The sequence below is a fragment of the Erythrolamprus reginae genome, chromosome 1 (genome assembly GCF_031021105.1).
Source record: "Erythrolamprus reginae isolate rEryReg1 chromosome 1, rEryReg1.hap1, whole genome shotgun sequence".
Classification (NCBI taxonomy): Eukaryota; Metazoa; Chordata; class Lepidosauria; order Squamata; family Dipsadidae; genus Erythrolamprus; species Erythrolamprus reginae.
Window position 1 is genome coordinate 29,377,505 of NC_091950.1, and position 21,318 is coordinate 29,398,822.

General features: G+C 41.8%; 1 protein-coding gene across 1 annotated transcript in view; it reads right to left on the bottom strand.

Annotated features, from left to right (window-relative positions):
• Positions 1-812: 812 nt before the first annotated feature.
• LOC139160141 (putative uncharacterized protein ENSP00000383309) overlaps positions 813-21,318 on the bottom strand; it is a 115,992-nt gene continuing 95,486 nt past the window's right edge. The window contains exons 5-6 of the mRNA XM_070737751.1: positions 1,269-1,460; positions 813-889 (exon numbers count right to left, since the gene is read on the bottom strand). Coding sequence (XP_070593852.1) covers positions 813-889; positions 1,269-1,460 — 269 coding nt within the window. The remainder of the gene's footprint in view (positions 890-1,268; positions 1,461-21,318) is intronic.

Below are 21,318 nucleotides of genomic sequence, written 5' to 3' on the forward strand. Positions count from 1 at the left end.
AACTGACTTCAAATTCTTTGACATAAAGGCCTTATGTGGACCCCGATAAGGGATACTAAAGCCTTCACAAAAGCCCCAAAGGATAGCAGCCGCCCTCTCTGGCGGGTGGTACTCTTGCAGGAGTTCGGCCAAGCGCTCAAGCTTGACCGGACTGGGGCCCTTGCGTCACAGGAACGGCTGGCTTATTTTTGTCCCTGTTTCCACCGGGACGTGTGCACATGTGGGTGGCATGGGAACCCCCACACTTACCGCAAGCATGCCGGAACTTACAAGAGGAGCGTGCACAAGAGCCCTTGGCACTGTACTCAAAACAAAGCTGGGTGGTTGGAACACCCTGCCCCGCAGCAGCGCGAGGTGCAGCCGGCTCCTCCTCCATTAGATGACCGCTATCGGTCCGCTGACCCGACCCGCTCTTACGGGTTGCCTGAAACCATAGGTCGGGCACTTCCCGATCCCAGGGGAGAGAAGGGTCAAAAGCCACCCTCATCCGGAATGCCTCATCATAGTTCTGCCAGGCATCCCCCTTGACCTCGAAGTATGCCATGGCAATGAGGTCAATGTATTTAAGTAGCGCCATAGCCCTACCCGGTTCCCTTTGTATTATAACGGTGGCATAGGTCAAAAAGGCGTACAGCCAAGACCTGAAACTTCTGGGGACCTTGACCTTTTTGGCCCGATCGGTCCGAGCTTCCTCATCCCTCTCCTTCTTGGGAACCTCCCTATTTAACAGGGTATAGAGGTCGATATATTCTCCCCTCCAAATCTTATCCCTAATCGAGGGGTGCAAATGATATCCCAAGGGGGTTGGGATATCAGGCACCTACAGGCACCGCCCCCATGGCAGCAGCCATGGGGTCGGTCGAGGTGGCCACACTGTTACTGGCCGTCCCTGCCACAGAAAAGGCCGCCGCAAGGGAAGAAAAACCCGGCACTGTCACCGACCCAGCTACCCCAACAGGAGCTACCTGGGGCCCTCCACCGCCAGTCATGTTGAGCGATGACCCAGTTGGCCCCGAAGATCCAGGCAATGGTTGGAGCCACTGTGTATTAGAAATACTACCCTGGCTCCCTCCCCGCGGTGGACCCCGTGTTCACCATTGGCGCCCCGGCCGGGACCAAAGCCGGTTGCACGGTCGCACCCCAAACTTGGGAGCATACAGTAGGTGTGCTGGACCCCAAAGGGGGAGCCATGCCGGCCGGCCCCACCGGGGGGATTACGGTGGATAACCCCCGTACAACTGGTGTGGGTGCAATGGATACTGACTTACCCCTGCCACCCAATGGGGCCCTCAGGGCCCCGGCTGCCAAACTGGCATCCTGTACCCTCGGGTCGCTCTGGTCCAGAGCTGGATCTTGCGCATCCCCGCTGACAGGAGGGGCTCCCAATGCTGCCGAGGGCCTGGATCCGCTGTGTGCCCCGAAGGCGGCTTCCCAGCGGGCGTCCATCCGGTCCAGGCGATCTAGTAAAGCGGAAAAAGATTGAGCCGAGATAATGGGTTCGGGGCCTGGGGTGGCTTGGCTGACAGGAGAGGGTTGCGCACGAGGGATAGGAACTATCTCCCCCACCTCCCTAGCCCGTAATGAAGGGACCCTCGCCCTCCGAGGGCGAGGACCCAGGGGGCCCTGGGTAGGGGCATGCCTCTTGGGAGCCATGTAAACAATCCCTCTAAAATCCCAAGGGTAAAGTTAAGATCGTAGGCCCAAACCAGGCCTGCTCACCCCCAGCCACCCGGAAGGGAGGTCTTGGGGTTCAGGAAACCCTGGGACACTGTTAACAGGGGAAAAAACCTGGATGCCCCCACAACCCAGGCCAAGACACCCGAACGGGGGGGCCTCTGGGACCAGATCGCACCACTAGGTGCAGTACTTGATCCCACTACCCTGTCCCAAAACAAGAGGCTTATCTTCCTTTAGCCCTTACCAGCCCACCTTAGTAAAACACCCCCCCCGTGGAGAATGGGGGGGAGGCAGGGGGGAAGTGGTGTGTGTGTGTGGGGGGGGGGGGTTAAACTCCCCTTAAGGGGGGGGAGAGAGGCCTGCCCGCTAACCCCCAACGCAAACAAAATCCCGTTCCTAAAATGACATTTATTTTTATTTTCTATTTTACAAAATCAAATTAATTTAGCTAATCAATTAAAGAATTAATTAAATATTAATTATCAATTAAATATTAATTAAATAATTAATTAATCAAAGAATTAACTCCACAAAATGTCCCAAATTAATATTAATATTAATATTAAATATTAATTATTAATTAAATATTAATTAAATAATTAATCAATTAATTAAATAATTAACTCCACAAAATGCCTACTGGGTGAAGCCCCTTGGGCCTCGCTATACCCTACACCCCCACACCCGTCCAGAGAGTAGGCTACCCTACCCTCTCGCTCCCAAATTAAACCAATAAAGAAAAAGAAAGAGTCAGAGGCCCGTAAGCCCCTGACCCGACAAGCCTGGAACGCCACATGGTCCCGAGCGAGCAGCAACGTCTGGTCGCTCCTCCGTCATTCGCTGGCAAAGCGGCAATGGAGGTCCCTTCCAGATCGCCCTTTAAATAGGGCGATCTGGGACCCGGCAGGGAAAGCCGGCAGCGCGCTCTCATTGGCGCGCTGCCAGAAGCCGAACTTCCGGGTTCCGAATGAACCCGGAAGTGCTGAGCTCTGAAAAGAGCTAGTTCAGCGTCGCCCCCGCCCTGTGGCAATTTCAGCTGGCGGCTTTAAAAAACCGCCGGCTGGGCATTTGTCACTGACTGTAAGACTGAAAACCATTTGCTGCTTTGTTCCGGGATTCTGAGACAATGGGGACATCTCCACCTACCATGCCTGCAAAGTATCATGCTATTCAACTTCTCTGTCAGAAGTCGTGTGCCTTTGAATGCCAGTTGTGAAGACACTATTGCGCTTGTGTTCTACTGATAGCTTCTCAAAGGTTTCACAATGGCTTGGAAGAACTTCCTGTTTCTTCAGGCATGATGCTTCTTATGTTTTGAGGAGCAGAATGGAGTCAGTAAACAGTCAGTCCTGAGGGTATAGCGGACTCATAAAACAATTTTCCTCATCCAATCACAATTGACGACTGAGCCTGTCAATCAAATTTCGAATACATCTGGCCACCATCTTGCCTCTATAGCCAGTTTGAGACTTGATGTGGAAAAATGAAAGTGTAAATTCTGTTGAACCGAAATAACTGCTGGAAGATAAACGAAATGTAGACAACTGAATAATTAGAATGTAACTTTTCATTAAACCGTATAACAATGCATACAACAAAGTTCTGAAGACTGCAAAGCTCTGCAGATCCACCTCTGCCGGCAGGCTTGGAGCCATTGAAATGTTGACATCTTGCCCTGTTCAATGAATGAATGCAGGATGGATGATGAATGAATCTGTTTATTTAATTTTTAACTGTGGGTTTTTAGAATGCAATTTTATGTAGATTTCTAATATGTTGTTATACGCCCTGAGTCTCAGGAGAAGGGGGGCATAGAAATCGAATAAACAAACAAACAAACAAACAAATTATTAGGGACTTATCAGACAAATATTCTCCTCTAGCTTCAAACTTCAATACAGACTGTTTCCTTGAGCCTTATTGATTTCATCTCTGGATTCTTCTTGGAAAAGAAAAATGACAGGAGGTCATTTGACATGTCTTCAAAAGCCTTGGTTGCTGGCCTTCAAAGTCATTTATTTTATTTTATTTTTTTATATATATATTTTTTGGGGGGGTGGGTTACAGCAACTTTTCTTGAGATCTCAAGTTGCTTTTTCAAAAAGCAACTGGGCTGTTTTTCCTTGACAAATGAGAAGAAGATGTTTTGCTTCTTATCTAAGAAGGATCATTAATTCTGGAGTTCATTGGTTCTGGAGATCTCCTGCTTCTGATCCTAAAATTAACCCAGGGAGCAAACTTCATGTGTTTCAGTTTCTTAAACAGAAGCTGAAAATATGTCTTTTTGGTTTAGGTTTTTTTTTGTTAACTCAATTGATTTTATGCCATAGTCTTTAGGTGTGTAAACTTTAAATGAGGCTCACGATAACTGGTGATGAATTCCTTGAATGAACTGATCTTTCAGATGCAATGAAGGCGGTTAAACACAATTGTCATATTGTTAGCTAGATAAGGAGAGTCCTTAACCCCATCTATAACCAGGGAAGTGCTTTTTCTTCAAAGCATCACTGGTACTGCTTACCAGTACTGATTACTTTGAACTGGAAGTTTCTGTAGAAATCTCTTCAGGTATCTCTTTCAACTACCGCACGAATCCCAGCGACTGATAAGGTCCCACAGAGTTGGCCTTCTCCGGGTCCCGTTGACTAAACAATGTCGTTTGGCGGGCCCCAGGGGAAGAGCCTTCTCTGTGGCCGCCCCGCCCCCCTAGAACCAACTCCCCCTGGAGATTAGAACTGCCCCCACCCTCCTTGTCTTTTGTAAACTACTCAAGACTCACTTATACCGCCAGGCATGGGGGAGTTGAGACACCTTTCCCCCAGGCTTTTTTATACTTTGTTTTATGTTTGGTATGAATGTGCTGTTTGTTTTTTTAAATAATAATAGGGTTTTATATGTTTTTTAATATTAGATTTGTTCCACTACTATTTTGTTTTTATTACTGTTGTGAGCTGCCTTGAGTCTTCAGAGAGGGACGGCATACAAATCTAATTAACAATAACAATAACAATAACAATAACAACAACAATAACAACAATAACAACAATAACAACAATAACAACAATAACAACAATAACAATAACAACAATAACAACAACAACAACTAAGGACAAGCAACATCAGTTGTTCTTATGGAAGGCTCCATTTCTTTTTTGGAAAGCACGTACCAGTTGATGGGTAGTTTGAAGTTTAAATTAGTCAGGAGCAATTACTCTTTCTGTTTACCCACTTACCCATTCTAGCTTTGGTGAAGCAGCTGCACATTTTCTAAACATGAGTGTCTTTTTTTTCTAAAATAGAATATCAAGACGTCCTATAAATCTCTGTTAATTTTTTGCATGGTTTTAACAAAGTACTTGTTTAATTGAAAATATACTGTGGTGCTTTTCAGTCTCAATTAAACAAGGCAATTAGCCCTTATCAGGTAGGCAACCTAACTGTCCAAATAATTTAAAAAGGGAGAACCTAACATAAAAAAAAGAAAAAAAGCATCTTTGTCTATTTGCTCAATTTCTCTACTCAACTAGTTGATTTGAAAAGGACAGGTTATTGTATCAAAGATCTAAATTGATCACTTGCAGGGGACCCCTGTCATTAGACAAGGACATGTGACCTTCAAATTGCCTCTCACTATTTAAAATGATATTCAATGTGCCTTCTCGAGCATTAAAAAGGGAGGGTTGTTTTGTCTTTAAGCATGGATTTATAACCCTGACTTACAGCCTCAATTGGGATTGCAAAATGATGCAGTAACTAAGTGAATTGCTCTTGATTTTACACCTTTTTTTGTGGTCACTAAGTAAATCACCATAGTTGCAAAACAATCCATGCAGTCATTAAAACATAGTTGCAAAACAATCCATGCAGTCAATCCATGCAGTCAGTGTTCGGAAACTTCAGATCGTGCAGAATGCAGCTGCGAGAGCAGTCATGGGCCTACCTAGGTATGCCCATGTTTCACCAACACTCCGCAGTCTGCATTGGTTGCCGATCAACTTCCGGTCACAATTCAAAGTGTTGGTTATGACCTTTAAAGCCCTTCATGGCACTGGACCAGAATATCTCCGAGACCGCTTGCTGCCGCACGAATCCCAGCGACCGATTAGGTCCCACAGAGTGGGCCTTCTCCGGGTCCCGTCAACTAAACAATGTCGGTTGGCGGGCCCCAGGGGAAGAGCCTTCTCTGTGGCAGCCCCAGCCCTCTGGAACCAACTCCCCCCGGAGATTAGAACTGCCCCTACTCTCCTTGCCTTTCGTAAACTTCTTAAGACCCACCTGTGTCGTCAGGCATGGGGGAACTGAGACATCTCCCCCGGGCATATACAATTTATGAATGGTATTTGTGTATGTATGCGTGTTTAGAAAATGGGGTTTTTAAAATGTTTTTAGTAGAAATTTAGATTTGTTATAAACTGTTTTTTCCACTTTGTTGTGAGCCGCCCCGAGTCTGCGGAGAGGGGCGGCATACAAATCTAAATAAAGATAAAGAAAGATAAAGATAAAGAAGATAAAGACATTAAGCATTATAGCTTCCCTTCCTTATTGACTTGTCCATGGTCCTCTGTGAAAGTTGCAAATTGCAATCATGTGATTGTCAAGGAAATCAGAACTCTGAGACTCGAATCCTCCTCAAAGATCTTCTTTATTGAGTACATCAATTAGTACAGAGAACAAAGGAAAACCAACTCTAAATCTTTCCTGTGGTTTTCAATATAATTAAAATAGGAAGTCACAAGTCACATTGGCCAATTGGGTTAACTGGCGGGCTTTCCAAGCAGTTCTTCCCTGATCTTATCCATTGCCAGTAAAGATCACTTTGGTTCTCATGAGAAAACTCTGCATTTCAACCACCTTCTCACCTTCCCCCTCTGTGTGGCAACTGAGGAACAGGAGAATGTCTCTTGTCAGGTTCATTTTGAAGTTGACAGTGACTTCAGGATGCTGCAACTTTGATCAAGTGACCTTGGAGACTGTTCTGTCGGGCTCTCTGGTAGAATCCTCCTAAAAATTCACAGGTACAAATTTCAGACACACACATGTTTGAAAATTCAAAACAATGTTCTTTATAATGAAAATTCACTTAAACCAAGCCCTCTTTTGGTATAGCAAAGAGCACTCGTCTCCAAACAAAATGGTAATTTATACAAGTCCCTTATCAGTCCTGTGATACTTAGATTGCAGCTGGGAGGCAATTCACAGTCCTTCTTCTTTCACAAAGTGAAATACACTTTGCTCTGGTTTAGTTTCAAAGCGGGGAAAAATCAGCACACAAAAAGTCAAAGTCAGTAAAGCAGTCACGAAACACAATGATCAGATAATCCTCCACAATGGCCAAACCCACAGGCTGCTATTTATAGCAGCCTCACTAATTACCACAGCCCCACCCAACCACAGGTAGCCTCATTTTCTTTGATAATAATCTCTCAGTTGTTGTTGCCTATGCATCGCTTTCCGCATGCATGGCTGTATCATTAACTCTTGTTCTGAATCCAAGGAGGAGCTAGATAATTGATCTCCTTCTGAGCTGTCTGCCACACTCTCCTCCTCCCTGTCACTCATGTCTTCTTGGTCAGAGGAGCCTTCATCAGCAGATTCCACCGGGGGGGGGGGGGGAAACAGGCCTGCAGCATGTGGATGTCTCCCCCACATCCACAGTCCTTGGGGCAGGAGCAGGGCCAGAGCTAACCACAACAGAGACACTATGAGAGTATCTTTGTCAGTGTTGTCATAACTTCAAACAGTGGTTAAACAACTGTCAAGGACTACCTGTATTCCATCTATGTGTCCTCAGGTGAGAAATTTAGGTAGAAGTAATTTCAGTGGACATAATGCCAGCTCCTCTCTATAATTATATCAAATCCATGATTAATGCATCTCTGCTGCATGAATTTTTCTGTAGATGAAAAATAACTGTATTTCTCCTCCCTATTGCAAAGAGTGAAAGACCACTTCCATTGGTTATTCATTTGGATATGAAAATTTTGTTGCTGCTTGTGAATTTGTGGCTACTGTGATTGAATCCTTAATTCTGAGTGGATCTCAACACTGTCTGTGCTTGGCTAAAAGACAGCTCTGGAGATTCTTAAAACTACCTGTAATGATCATAATCTACCCTGTGGTTCTTATAGATGGAAACTAAGAGCCAGGTTTAATTTGGGTATGCATTTATATTGAAAAGTGTTCAGAAACTTCAGATCGTGCAGAATGCAGCTGCGAGAGCAATCATGGGCTTTCCCAAATATGCCCATGTTACACTAACACTCCGCAGTCTGTATTGGTTGCCAATCAGTTTCCGGTCACAATTCAAAGTGTTGGCTATGATCTATAAAGCCCTTCATGGCACCGGACCAGATTATCTCAGGGACCGCCTTCTGCTGCATGAATCCCAGCGACGAGTTAGGTCCCACAGAGTGGGTCTTCTCCAGGTCCCGTCAACTAAACAATGCTGCTTGGCGGGACCGAGGGGAAGAGCCTTCTCTGTGGTGGCCCCGGCCCTCTGGAACCAACTCCCCCCAGAAATTAGAATTGCCCCCACCCTCCTTGCCTTTCGTAAGTTACTTAATACCCACCTCTGCCGCCAGGCATGGGGAAATTTAGATGCTCTTTCCCCCTAGGCCTTTACAATTTTATGCATGGTATGTCTGTATGTATGTTTGGTTTTTTATATTAATGGGTTTTTAATCATTTTTAGTATTTTTAGTATTGGATTATTATTGTACACTGTCTTATTATTGCTGTTAGCCGCCCCGAGTCTCCGGAGAGGGGCGGCATACAAATCCAATAATAAATAAATAAATAAATAAATAAATAAATAAATAAATAAATAAATAAATAAATAAATAAATAAATAAATAAATAAATAAATAAATAAATAAATAAATAAATAAATAAATAAATAAATAAATAAATGGACGGACGGACGGACGGACAGACAAACAAACAAACAAACAAACAAATATTGAGATCTGGAGTGGGAAAGCATTGACATGAGCATGTATGACATGAAAAAGATGTTGAGACTCTAGAAAGAGTGCAAACAGCAACAAAGATGATTAGGGGACTGGAGACTAAAACATGATGAACGATTGCAGGAACTGGGCACGGTTAGTCTAGCGAAAGGAAGGTACCAGGGGAGACATGATAGCAGTGTTCCAATATTTGAACACTGCCACAGAGAGGAGACAGTCAAACTATTTTCCAAAGCGCCCAAAGGCCAGACAAGGAATAATGGATGGCAGCTGATCAAGTAGAGATTCAACCTGGAAATAAGGAGAAATTTTCTGACAGACTAGACTTTCAATCCTGGGCCTAGAAAGTTTAGAACTAAGATGCCTTAAACAAGATCTAAGTATTGCCCACAAGATTATATGCTGCAATGTCCTGCCTGTCGGCGACTACTTCAGCTTCAACCACAACAACACAAGAGCACACAACAGATTTAAACTTAATATTAACTGCTCCAAACTTGACTGTAAAAAATATGACTTCAGTAACTGAGTTGTCGAAGCATGGAATTCATTACTGGACTCCATAATGTCATCACCAAACCCCCAACACTTTACCCTTAGATTATCTACGGTTGACCTATCCAGATTCCTAAGAGGTCAGTAAGGGGTGAGTAAAAGTGCACTAGAGTGCCTTCCGTCCCCTGTCCTACTGCTCTCCTATATCTCCTATACCTTTCTTCTATTCCTATATCTCTTCCTCTATTCTTTCCTTGATATGTTCTATTACTATACCTTCCTTTCTATTATTTCTTAGATATATTTTACTATGAGTATCTCCTCTATAACCTTCATCATGTATTTTACTATGTGTATATAGATATATACACACTAAAACCCTCATTGTGTATTGGACAAAATATAAATGAATGAATGAATGAATGAATGAATGAATGAATGAATGAATGAATGAATAAATAAATAAATAAATAAATAAGTGAGAACAATCAACCCATGGAACAGAAGTTGCCTTCAGATGTTGTGGGAGCTTTACCACTGGAAGCTTTGAAGAAGAGACTGGACTGCCATCTGTCAAAAAATGGTGTAGGGTCTGCTTGGCAGGGGATTGGACTAGATGACCTACAAGGTCCCTTCCAACTCTGTTAATCTGTACCTGCTGGGATTAACTCGAAGAGTCCTTTGCTGAAATGAAAGAACTGATGCTTCTTCAAATCCAGGACACTTGGGAAATTGGAAAATCACCAGCATCTGCCAGGGAGGATCTGGAGATAAACATCTGCACCAGAGCAGAGGCAGATGATAAAGAGGAACTGTCACAATCAATATTTTGAGAAGAATGTTAAGAGAAGGTGGCAAGAAGTAAAGTGCTGTGTGTGGTAGGGGATAGCACTGGACAGGCTGTTATGGCTGGTTAATCAAGTAAAATTTGGGGGATGAAGAGATGCATCCATAATTTTTTTTTGAGATAGTCCTCAGTGTACAATTATAACTGACCCTGGAATTATTTTATTTTATTTTATTTTATTATTTTATTATTTTATTATTTTATTATTTTATTATTTTATTATTTTATTATTTTATTATTTTATTATTTTATTATTTTATTATTTTATTATTTTATTATTTTATTATTTTATTTTATTTATTGTATTGTATTGTGTATTATATTTGTATGCCGCCCCTCTCCGAAGACTTATATCATGGTCACGTGACTGCAGGATGCTGTAAATGTGGACTAGAGTTGCCAAATGGCCAAAATGTGATCACATGTGCGCACTCCCACTTTGGGCACACAAGAAGAAAAAGGTTTGCTATCACTGCCTTATAACATTAAAACAGAGATCCAGTAGTGTTTGTGGTCTCTTTTGCTTGACTTGGCCTGCCTCCAAGGACTGATCACAAGCATGTGGTTGCATATGGAGGGAAAAAACACAGGGAAAAAACACAGACCTTCACTCTGACTGAAATGGTGAAGGGATGGCTGTTATGTTAATTCTTCATTGTTAAAAAGGGCCAGAGAAAGTGTGTATACATTGGGAAAACAACAGTATGGGCTATTGTGCCTGCTGAATCGGTGAAGAACATGTGTGAAATGTAAGAGAAGACAGAAGCCTCTTCAATCTCTGTCAAGATTAAAGAAAGAAAACATGGCAAATTACATTCCTTATGAAGATGGAGTGGGCTATAAAGTTGAGTGGAATGACAACTTAGCAGAAAATTAGATAACTCTTTGGTGGGCGACAACAGTTTTCTTCCCACACTGATGGCATTTGGAAAATCTTCCCCTTGACATTGCAGGGAAGGTAGTGGCCAGGGGACTCCCTAATCTGGTTTGTGTGATGCACTTGAAAACAAGCCAAGGTTGACAAGGCAATGTCTTCCTGAAAGACAATGTCAGAGAATGAATCTTTGGAGAGGAACTTGCATAACATATGGGAAAAATGTTTATTCTGGCTGGCGGGGTACAGGAGGAGGGCCTTCTCTGCTGTTGCTCCTGCCCTCAGGAACATCTTGCCCCCAATGTGAGGTTGGCTTCAACCTTCCTATCTTTTTGTAAGGGTCTAAAGACCTGTTCTGTCCCAGCTATGGAGCAGAGGAAACATAGCACACACACAGTTTGTTAAAACCTATATTTAATTGATTAACTACTACTAATAAATTGGCTTAGTAGTGTTCACACACAAACAAATCAGTAAAATGAGGACCCAGATTGTTGGGGACAATATGCTGATTTTGTAAATCACTTATAGCAGGCTGGAAAAACACTGTGAAGTGGTATATAAGTCTAATTGCTATTGCTAATGCTTTAATTGCATATATATATAAGACATATGACTGATTGATCGAAAAAGGGAAGGCTGCCTCGGTGAAATGTTCTCTAATGGTTTCTTTATTTTTTATTTTTCTCTGTGACTCTACGGTCTTTATACTCATGAGACAATTGGATAAATATTAAGGAATGTATCTTTAAGGAGCAGCTTCCGGGAATCTCACCCCCCTCTTCATAAATGTGGACGAGATTCTAACACAGCAAGAAGCAATTTTCCTGGAGCTATGGATTACCAAAGTAGAGAACAAAAAAAACAACCCAAATGGAGTGTTCTGTCTGGGTGCCCCCAGACTTCAACACCAACTGAAAAAAGCATCCAGACACGCTGGTAAAAGCAAAGGCACTTTATAGTTGGAAAAACAAACACAGAGAAAAACCTGTTCTTCCCAACAGACAGGCTATGAGGCTTCACAGCAGAGTCATGACGGCCAGACAATACAGCAGACTTCTTGCTGGCACACACACCACTGTAGAGAATAAGACCCACGTCTTTACCCCCAAGGTTTCAGCCTTCAGGGCCACAAGCCAGAGTCAGAAACACCAAAGATCACAGCCAGGTCCCAGGACTCCCAAAGATAATACTCCACAATATAGGAAGGGTGGGTCTGCCTTTTCAGCCTTTCTGGGGAACCCAAACCCAGCTGTTGCCTATTTAGGGCTGGAAATACCTGGCTAATTGTCCCCTTCGTTGTGCTGCTCTTCTCTGCCTGAGATCGATGATGGCTTGTGCATTTTCATCCAAGGACTCCAGGCTGCTTGCTGGGGAGAGCTCCACCCTGGGGGACTCAGGCTGTTCTCCCTCTCCCTCGGCCTGATATTCCTCCTCCCCGTCTGCTTGGGCCTCCTCCTCCTCCTCCTGTTCCTCATCCTCCCCCTCTGAGCATGGAGCCGGCAGAGGTTCAGCCGTTCCCTGAGGAGCCTCAGACGGAATCACAACATGGAGGAAACAAAGACAGAGAGGTAAAAGGGTGGAAATTTTAAACAGGCTAAGGAGTAGGAGAAATAAAATGCCCCTGCTATCAATCTTCCTAAACAACTTACACTCACTTGCTAATAAGATAGATGAAATACTCCTTTTAAATAGCTTACAATTCTGATTCTTACAATTTAGCAGCATTATGCTTTTCTGAAATGTGGTTAAATGAATCAATTGATGATAGCAGCCTGCGTAGCCCAGGGTTTCAGATTCAACCATCAGACAGAACTGCAAGAACAACTGGGAAAATGAAGGGAGGAGGTTTATGCTTATATATCAACAACAGCTGATCTCAGAATATAACTATAATACGCAGAGGTGGGCAGCAGGCAGGATGGGTTGGAACACAGTTCCACCTGCAGAAATGAAGCTGCGTGAGCAGCTCCAGCTGACCGGTGGCAATCACTTCCTGGATTACCAGGCTCCACTCGCCTCGCTTTTTTCCTCTTTCCTCCTTCCTGGCCTCAGCCTCAAGCTTCCCTCTCTCCTGCCCAGCTCCCCTCCAGCCTCACACGGCCACTTGCTGAAGCCAGGAAGGAGGAAAGAGCGACACTGGTATGGTTGTAAGTTGAGGACTTAACAGTTCACTTGAATGAATGATGATCATTCAAGCCACTCCCACCTGGTCACATGGCCGCCAGGCCATTCCTACCCAGTCACATGACCATCAAGCCACATCCACAAAATAAGCCACACCCACAGTGTGGCAGTAAAAATGTTGGCTGCCCATTACTGATAATACGGTATATAAATTCTGTGGTGAAAACTTAGAGTCTTTACTTATCAACTGTAAACTTAGCAAAAACTTCAGAAGAGAAGGATTTAGGGGTAGTTATTTCTGACAGTCTCAAAATGGGTGAGCAGTGTGGTTGGGCAGTAGGAAAAGCAAGTAGGGTGCTTGGCTGCATAGCTAGAGGTATAGCAAGCAGGAAGAGGGAGATTGTGATCCCCTTATATAGAGCGCTGGTGAGACCCCATTTGGAATACTGTGTTCAGTTCTGGAGACCTCACCTACAAAAAGATATTGATAAAATTGAACGGGTCCAAAGACGGGCTATGAGAATGGTGGAAGGTCTTAAGCATAAAACGTATCAGGAAAGACTTAATGAACTCAATCTGTATAGTCTGGAGGACAGAAGGAAAAGGGGGGACATGATCGAAACATTTAAATATGTCAAAGGATTAAATAAGGTTCAGGAAGGAAGTGTTTTTAATAGGAAAGTGAACACAAGAACAAGGGGACACAATCTGAAATTAGTTGGGGGAAAGATCAAAAGCAACATGAGAAAATATTATTTTACTGAAAGATTAGTAAGTAGATCCTTGGAACAAACTTCCAGCAGACGTGGTTCGTAAATCCACAGTAACTGAATTTAACATGCCTGGGATAAACATATATCCATTGTAAGATAAAATACAGGAAATAGTATAAGGGCAGACTAGATCAGTGTTTTTCAACCAGTGTGCCGGGGCACACTAGTGTGCCGTGAGACATGGTCAGGTGTGCCGCGAAGCTCAGAGAGAGAAAGAAAACAAGAGAGAGGGAAAGAAAGAAAGAGAGAGAGAGAGAAAGCAAGAGAGAGGGAAAGAAAAGAGAGAGAGAAAGAAAACACAGAGAGAAAGAAAGATAGAGATAAATAAAGCAAGAGAGAGAAAGCAAGAGAGGGAAAAAGAAAGAGAATGAGAGAGAGAGAAAGGAAGAAAGAAAGAGAGAGAAAGAGAGAGAGGGAAGGTGGGAGAGAGAAAGACATAGAGGGAGGGAGGGAGAGGGAAAGAGAGCAAAAAAGAGGAAGGAAGGAAGAGAGAAAGAAAGGGAAGAAGGGAGAGAGAAAAAAGAGAAAGAGAGAGAAAGAGGGAGCGAAGGAGCGAGAAATAGAGTGAAAGGGAGGAAAAGAGAGAGAGAGAGAATTTTTTTGTCCAAACTTTTTTTAGCCACCCCCCTATCCCCACTCAATGTGCCCCATGGTTTTGTAAATGTAAAAAATGTGCCGCGGCTCAAAAAAGGTTGAAAATCACTGGACTAGATGGACCATGAGGTCTTTTTCTGTCGTCAGTCTTCTATGTTTCCATGTTTCTAAACCATTTTATTCTCCATGTGAACTGTCTTCATTTCTACTAATTGTTGTGTATGTCCCACCACAAACCTATGTAAACAAAGCATTAAGAACTCTAAATGATCAAATTATGGAGGTTGAAGCTAAATACCTGATTCACTGGCCATTATTTTGGGAGATTTAAGCAATGCAAACTTCAGGAAAGGGCTACCAAAGCACTTTCAGCATGTCAATTGTCCCACTAGAAGCAAAAACAACACTAAAATATGCTTATTATTCCTTATCACAAGCAAATGATAAAATGCTATCCGTGGTATGGGAAGAAGCGAACTGGCAGTGAGGTAAGTTAGAATCCAGCCTGACTTCAAACCTATTTTTCTTCTTGCTGCTTTGCTAAGAATCTTGCTTCTCTCTTTCTCAAGGTCAGCATCCATTTCCAATGCCATACATTATATGTTCGAAGTATGAACAACTCAAAATGTATTGATCTCAGTCTTGACAGAGACACCCCATTTTCAATGGCTGTGCAATACAAACCTGGCCTGTTCATTCTGACTTTTTAAATTCCTGTCTAAGGGACAGATCCCTTCGCCTGTAGAGACTTAAGGCAGTCATTATGATCCCGCTATATAGAGTGCTGGTGAGACCACATTTGGAATACTGTGTTCAGTTCTGGAGACCTCACCTACAAAAAGATATTGCCAAAATTGAACGGGTCCAAAGACGGGCTACAAGAATGGTGGAAGGTCTTAAGCATAAAACGTATCAGGAAAGACTTAATGAACTCAATCTGTATAGTCTGGAGGACAGAAGGAAAAGGGGGGACATGATCGAAACATTTAAATATGTTAAAGAGTTAAATAAGGTCCAGGAGGGAAGTGTTTTTAATAGGAAAGTGAATACAAGAACAAGGGGACACAATCTGAAGTTAGTCGGGGGAAAGATCAAAAGCAACATGAGAAAATATTATTTTACTGAAAGAGTAGTAGATCCTTGGAACAAACTTCCAGCAGACGTGGTAGATAAATCCACAGTAACTGAATTTAAACATGCCTGGGATAAACATATATCCATCCTAAGCTAAAATACAGAAAATAGTATAAGGGCAGACTAGATGGACCATGAGGTCTTTTTCTGCCGTCAGACTTCTATGTTTCTATGTTTCTATGTCATCGGATCCCTGCATTGGACCACCGGATGATTTAATAAGAAACAGAATGGGCATCTTCAGTCCTGCAAAACCTATGACGTGTTTCTCCTTTAACTTCTCTTTCAACAAACAAACTAGCACAACAGTCTGAAAAATTTAAACTTTGCCACTTTCAGGAGGTGGTGGTGGGGAGATGACTTTTTTTGGCAGCCAGAATTCTAAAAAAAAAAGTGTTGAAATTCAATTCTCCATTCAATTACTTGCTTAGATCAGGTTCATGCTTACAGAGCAGGCAATGACAGCCAGGGCAACTCAGTTGCATGTAGCTCTTCATCCAATTTTTCCGCATCTCTGGAAATCCTCCATGATCACTGCACCAAATTTTAGTGGAAAAGTGTAAACATTGTTTGAGCTATTTTGCTCTGTCTTCAATCTCAAAAAACATGCAAAAAAATAAATAAATATCCAACTATTTTACTACATTGCTAGTCTACCCTTTCAGTTTAGGCAGCTTCAGTGATGTTACCACCTTGCAATTATACCCTTTATAGTTTAGGAAATCTTAACAATAAACAAAAGTATTTAAAACATGCCCGCCTATTAAGTTGCAACAGCTGCCAAAAAAAGCCAACATACAAGTAGTTCTAGGCTGCATTAACAAAGGGATACAATCAACATCAGATGAAGTGTAATACCACTCTATAATGCCTTGGTGAGGCCACACTGGGAATATTGCATTCAGGTTTGGTCACCATGATGTAAAAAAGGATGTTGAGACTCTAGAAAGAGTGCAGAGAAGAGCAACAAAGATGATTAGGGGGCTGGAGGCATAAGCAGATGAACAGTTGCAGGAACTGAGTATGGCTAGTTTAATGAAAAGAAGGACCAGGGGAGACATGATAGCAGTGTTACAGTATCTCAGAGGTTGCCACAAAGAAGAGGGAGTCAACCTATTCTCCAAAGCACCTGGGGATAGAACAAGAAGCAATGGGTGGAAACTAAACAAGGACAGAAGTAACTTAGAACTAAGGAAAAAATTCCTAACAATTAAGAACAATTAACTAGTGGAACAGCTTGCCTCCAGAAGTTGTGAATATTCCAACACTGGAAGTTTTTAAACAGATGTTGGATAACCATTTGACTGAAGTAGTGTAAGGTCTCCTGCCCAAGCAGGGTGTTGGACTAGAAGGCCTCCAAGATGCCTTCCAACTCTGTTGTTGTTGTTGTTGTTGTTGTTATTAATATTACTATTATTTTACTCACAAAAACAGTAAAACACAGCAAATGAGATTTATATGCTGGATGATGATGATGATGATGATGATGATGATGATGATGATGATTGTTGTTGTTATTGTTGTTGTAGTTGTTGTTATACAAATTCCGGAAATGATCCTTCGATTGCTTGGATCTTCCTGGGCAATACCAAGAAAACAGATTAGAATAAATAGAAGAGAATATTTGTAGCTCAGGAACGAACTGTGGGGTCCTTGGTGCTCTCTGAACTTGGTGATTTTATTGCAGATGTCTTATTACCCAACTAGGTAAAATCATCCATGCTAGCACCAATGATGTAACCAATGTGAGCAATGAAACATCTGCAAGAAAACCACTGAAACTCAGAGAGCACCAAGGACCCAACAATCAGAATTAGTACAATGCGAAATAGTGCTATTTGTTCTCTTTGCCATAGAATACAACAATTATTTTTTGATAAAACTTCTTTTTAAGGTATTATGGTTGTTGTTGCTGTTGCAGGGTTTCCCCCCTATTTGTGCAGTCCCTTTAGTTTTCTACTTACACAGACTGCGATCTAACAGTATTTTTAAATAAGGCATTTTGCATAATGAGCCGCTGTTAGGAAAACCAAACGCCCATTGTGGGAGTGACCTGGCAACTTCAAATAAGCTTGAAAAACCTTTGCAAATGGAGACAAGAGAGGCTCAGGCTGGGTGTCACTGAAGCAGCCGGCCCTATCTCACATTTCACAGGTGCTGGGCTGGGCTGGTTGCCTGATGTGACTGTCACTATTTCTGTAATGTTAATTGGACGCCTGAGCAGAATATAAAATATGCTTGGCAGTGTTATCTGTTGGGTGGACTGCAGAATAACTAGTCATGAAGAGAAAAGCTTTTGCAGTGATCTGTGGTAAGAATGACAATGTCCCTGGTGTAGACATTCTGCAGAAAGCTTCAGGGTTTCTCCATAGGAAACAGTATCATCTGGGAGACCTTTGCGATGGGTTAATCCAGTGCTTCTCAAATAGTGGGGCGTGCCCCCCTGGAGGGAGTGCGGAGCGATGCCAGGGGAGGTCACTTGTGATCCTGGGGAACATGTGTGGTGCCTCTTGATTCCCTGGGGGGAGTGTTTTCCCAGTTGCACAGTGCTCGGAGCCTGGAAGGGAAGGCATAGAAACATAGAAACATAGAAACATAGAAACATAGAAACATAGAAACAGAGAAACAGAGAAACAGAAACGTAGAAACGTAGAAACAGAGAAACAGAGAAACAGAGAAACAGAGAAACAGAGAAACAGAGAAACAGAGAAACAGAGAAACAGAGAAACAGAGAAACACAAAAACACAGGAACACAGGAACACAGGAACACAGGAACACAGGAACACAGGAACACAGGAACACAGGAACACAGGAACACAGAAACACAGAAACACAGAAACACAGAAACACAGAAACACAGAAACACAGAAACACAGAAACACAGAAACACAGAAACACAGAAACATAGAAGACTGATGGCAGAAAAAGACCTCATGATCCATCTAGTCTGCCCTTATACTATTTTTTGTATTTTATCTTAGGATGGATATATGTTTATCCCAGGCATGTTTAAATTCAGTTACTGTGGATTTACCAACCACGTCTGCTGGAAGTTTGTTCCAAGGATCTATTACTCTTTCAGTAAAATAATATTTTCTCACGTTGCTTTTGATCTTTCCCCCAACTAACCTCAGATTGTGCCCCCTTGTTCTTGTGTTCACCTTCCTATTAAAAACACTTCCCTCCTGAATCTTATTTAACCCTTTAACATATTTAAATATTTCGATCATGTCCCCCCTTTCCCTTCTGTCCTCCAGACTATACAGATTGAGTTTATTAAGTCTTTCCTGATACATTTTATATACGATTAAGGCAGCTGCATGAGTTATTCTTGGTTTTGGCAGTGCCGTGGTAGCCATGAACAGCGTGACAAAACTACTCCTGGACAAGGAGGAGCATTTATGGGATGGTCTTCTGCCATGAAACTCCCAGCGATCGACCAGGGCCCACAATTGGCGGGGCCACATGGGAGAGCTTTCTCTGTGGCGGCTCCAGGTCTTGGAATCAACTGCCCCCAGAGACTCATACTGTCCCTACCCTTCTGGTCTTCCAAAAGGCTGTGAAAATATTGCTCTGCCAGCAGGCTTGGGAGCCATAGAACAAATACTTGGCCCCAGAAAGATGAATGTTACTGAATGAATTTTCGTTTGGGTTTTTTACTGGTTTATATTTCTTGCTTTATTTAATGTTATGTATTTTATTGTTTTATATTGCCTAGGACAGTGTTTCCCAACCTTGGCAGCTTGAAGATATTTGGACTTCAACTCCCAGAATTTCCCAGCCAGCATTTGCTGGGCAAAAACTTTCGGATATTCAATTGATGTGGACAAATGGGAAAAATTATGGACGTTTAACTGGAAAAATTACAAGATCTACCACATTTTTATTATTTATTTATTTATTTATTTATTTATTTATTTATTTATTTAATTTATTTATTTGTCAAACAAGTATAATATTATAGTACATATTAACATAACATAAGTAGAACGTAGTAATAGAAAGGATAATAAGACAGTAGGACAGGGTCATTAGGCACAAAAGTGCACTTATGCATGCCCGTTACAAACCTCTTAGAAAGGGGGAGAGGTCGATTGTAGATAATGTAAGGTTAAAGATTTTGGGGTTGGGAGAAGCAACAACAGAGTCGGGTAATGAGTTCCAGGCGGTGACCACTCTATTGCTGAAATCGTATTTTCTGCAGTCAAGTTTGGAGCAATTTACATTCAGTTTGTATCTATTATGTGCTCTTGTGTTGTTGTTGTTAAAGGTGATGTAGTCACTGAGAGGGAGTACATTACGATGTATGATTTTTATGAACAACAGTTAAATCAGTTCGGAGACGACGTAGTTGTAAATTTTCTAGATTTAAGGAAAACCAGTGTGAAATGTTTTATCGCTGGCATCTGTCTCCACCAAGACTATGAAAGATGTTTCCAAATATATCACCCAGGTGCTGGAAATGTAAAAAAGAAATCGGAACATTTTATCACCATTGGTGGACTTCCCCAGAGGCAAAAATGTATTGGAATAGGTTAGTTATACGGTTAAACTAAATTACAAAAGAAGAAATTGAGAAAGAATGAGACATGTTTTTGTTAGGCATTTTTAGCAAGGTTTACAAAAAAGACATTCAGTATCTCATCATTCATATCGTGACAGCAGCGAGGATTGCTTATGCCCTGAGTTGCATTGGGATTGGGTGGCATAGAATAAAATAAAATAAATAAATGCACAGCAATGGGAAAATGAAGAGATACCAAAAGAGGCAATGATTATTTTTTAAAAAATTATGGACTGTGCAGAAATGGACAGGCTTACAAGGAAATTGAAAGGGAAAGAAGATTCCAATTATTACAAAATATGGAATAAATTTTACAACTGATTAAAAGAAAGAAATGACAAATAAACTACATAGAACAATGTTTAGCGGTTTAATAATAGAAATAATTTTATTTACAGTACAAATAAAGAATGAGCAATCTTAACGTTAACAAAATAATGTATGATGTATGTATGTATGTATGTGTGTATATATATATACACACATGTTTTTTTGCTGAATTTGAAAATTAAGGAAGACTAGGATAGATTTATTTCGGCCTTATTTTGGCCTCATCAGCTAGTCATACCTTCACTGGGACTTGAACCTGCAACCTTTGCCTTGTAAGGCAGAGAATTAACCTCTAGGCTACAGTATCCAATTCCATCATATATATATGATGATGACTTCTGAGAGAATCAGGATTATAAATACCCCAAATCTTTGTTGTATGCTTGTTTGTGCTTTGTGCGTATTTACCCAAAAATAATAATAATAAATTTTTAAAAAGAAAAATGGTTATAAGTTATTTTTTCAGTGCCATTGTAACATGGAATGGTCACTAAACAATGGTGATAATTTGAGGACTACTTGTTCTAGCAGGTGATAGTTACAACCACATTTTTCTCTAATACAAAGGGTCATCTTGGGTCTGATATTGGATTTAATATATACTGTAACGATCACAACGTGTGACAGCCATTTATATGGTATATAATCTTATCATCCATAAATCTATGTAACCCTTTTTCAAAACTGTTCAGGTTGACGTGACATTTTCTGCAAGAGAATTTCATAGATAAATTTTGTACGGTGTGAAGAGGTATTTCTTGTCTTTTGACTGGAATTTCCCATATTTCAATTTCACTGGTTAATCCTTGGACTTGTAATTATTAGCAAGGCTTAAAATTCACCCCTATCCCGTCTCACTTCTCATTGACTTAAAGTTGGAAGGAGTCACCTAGGCCAGAGGTAGGCACACTTGGCTCTTCTATGACATGTGGAC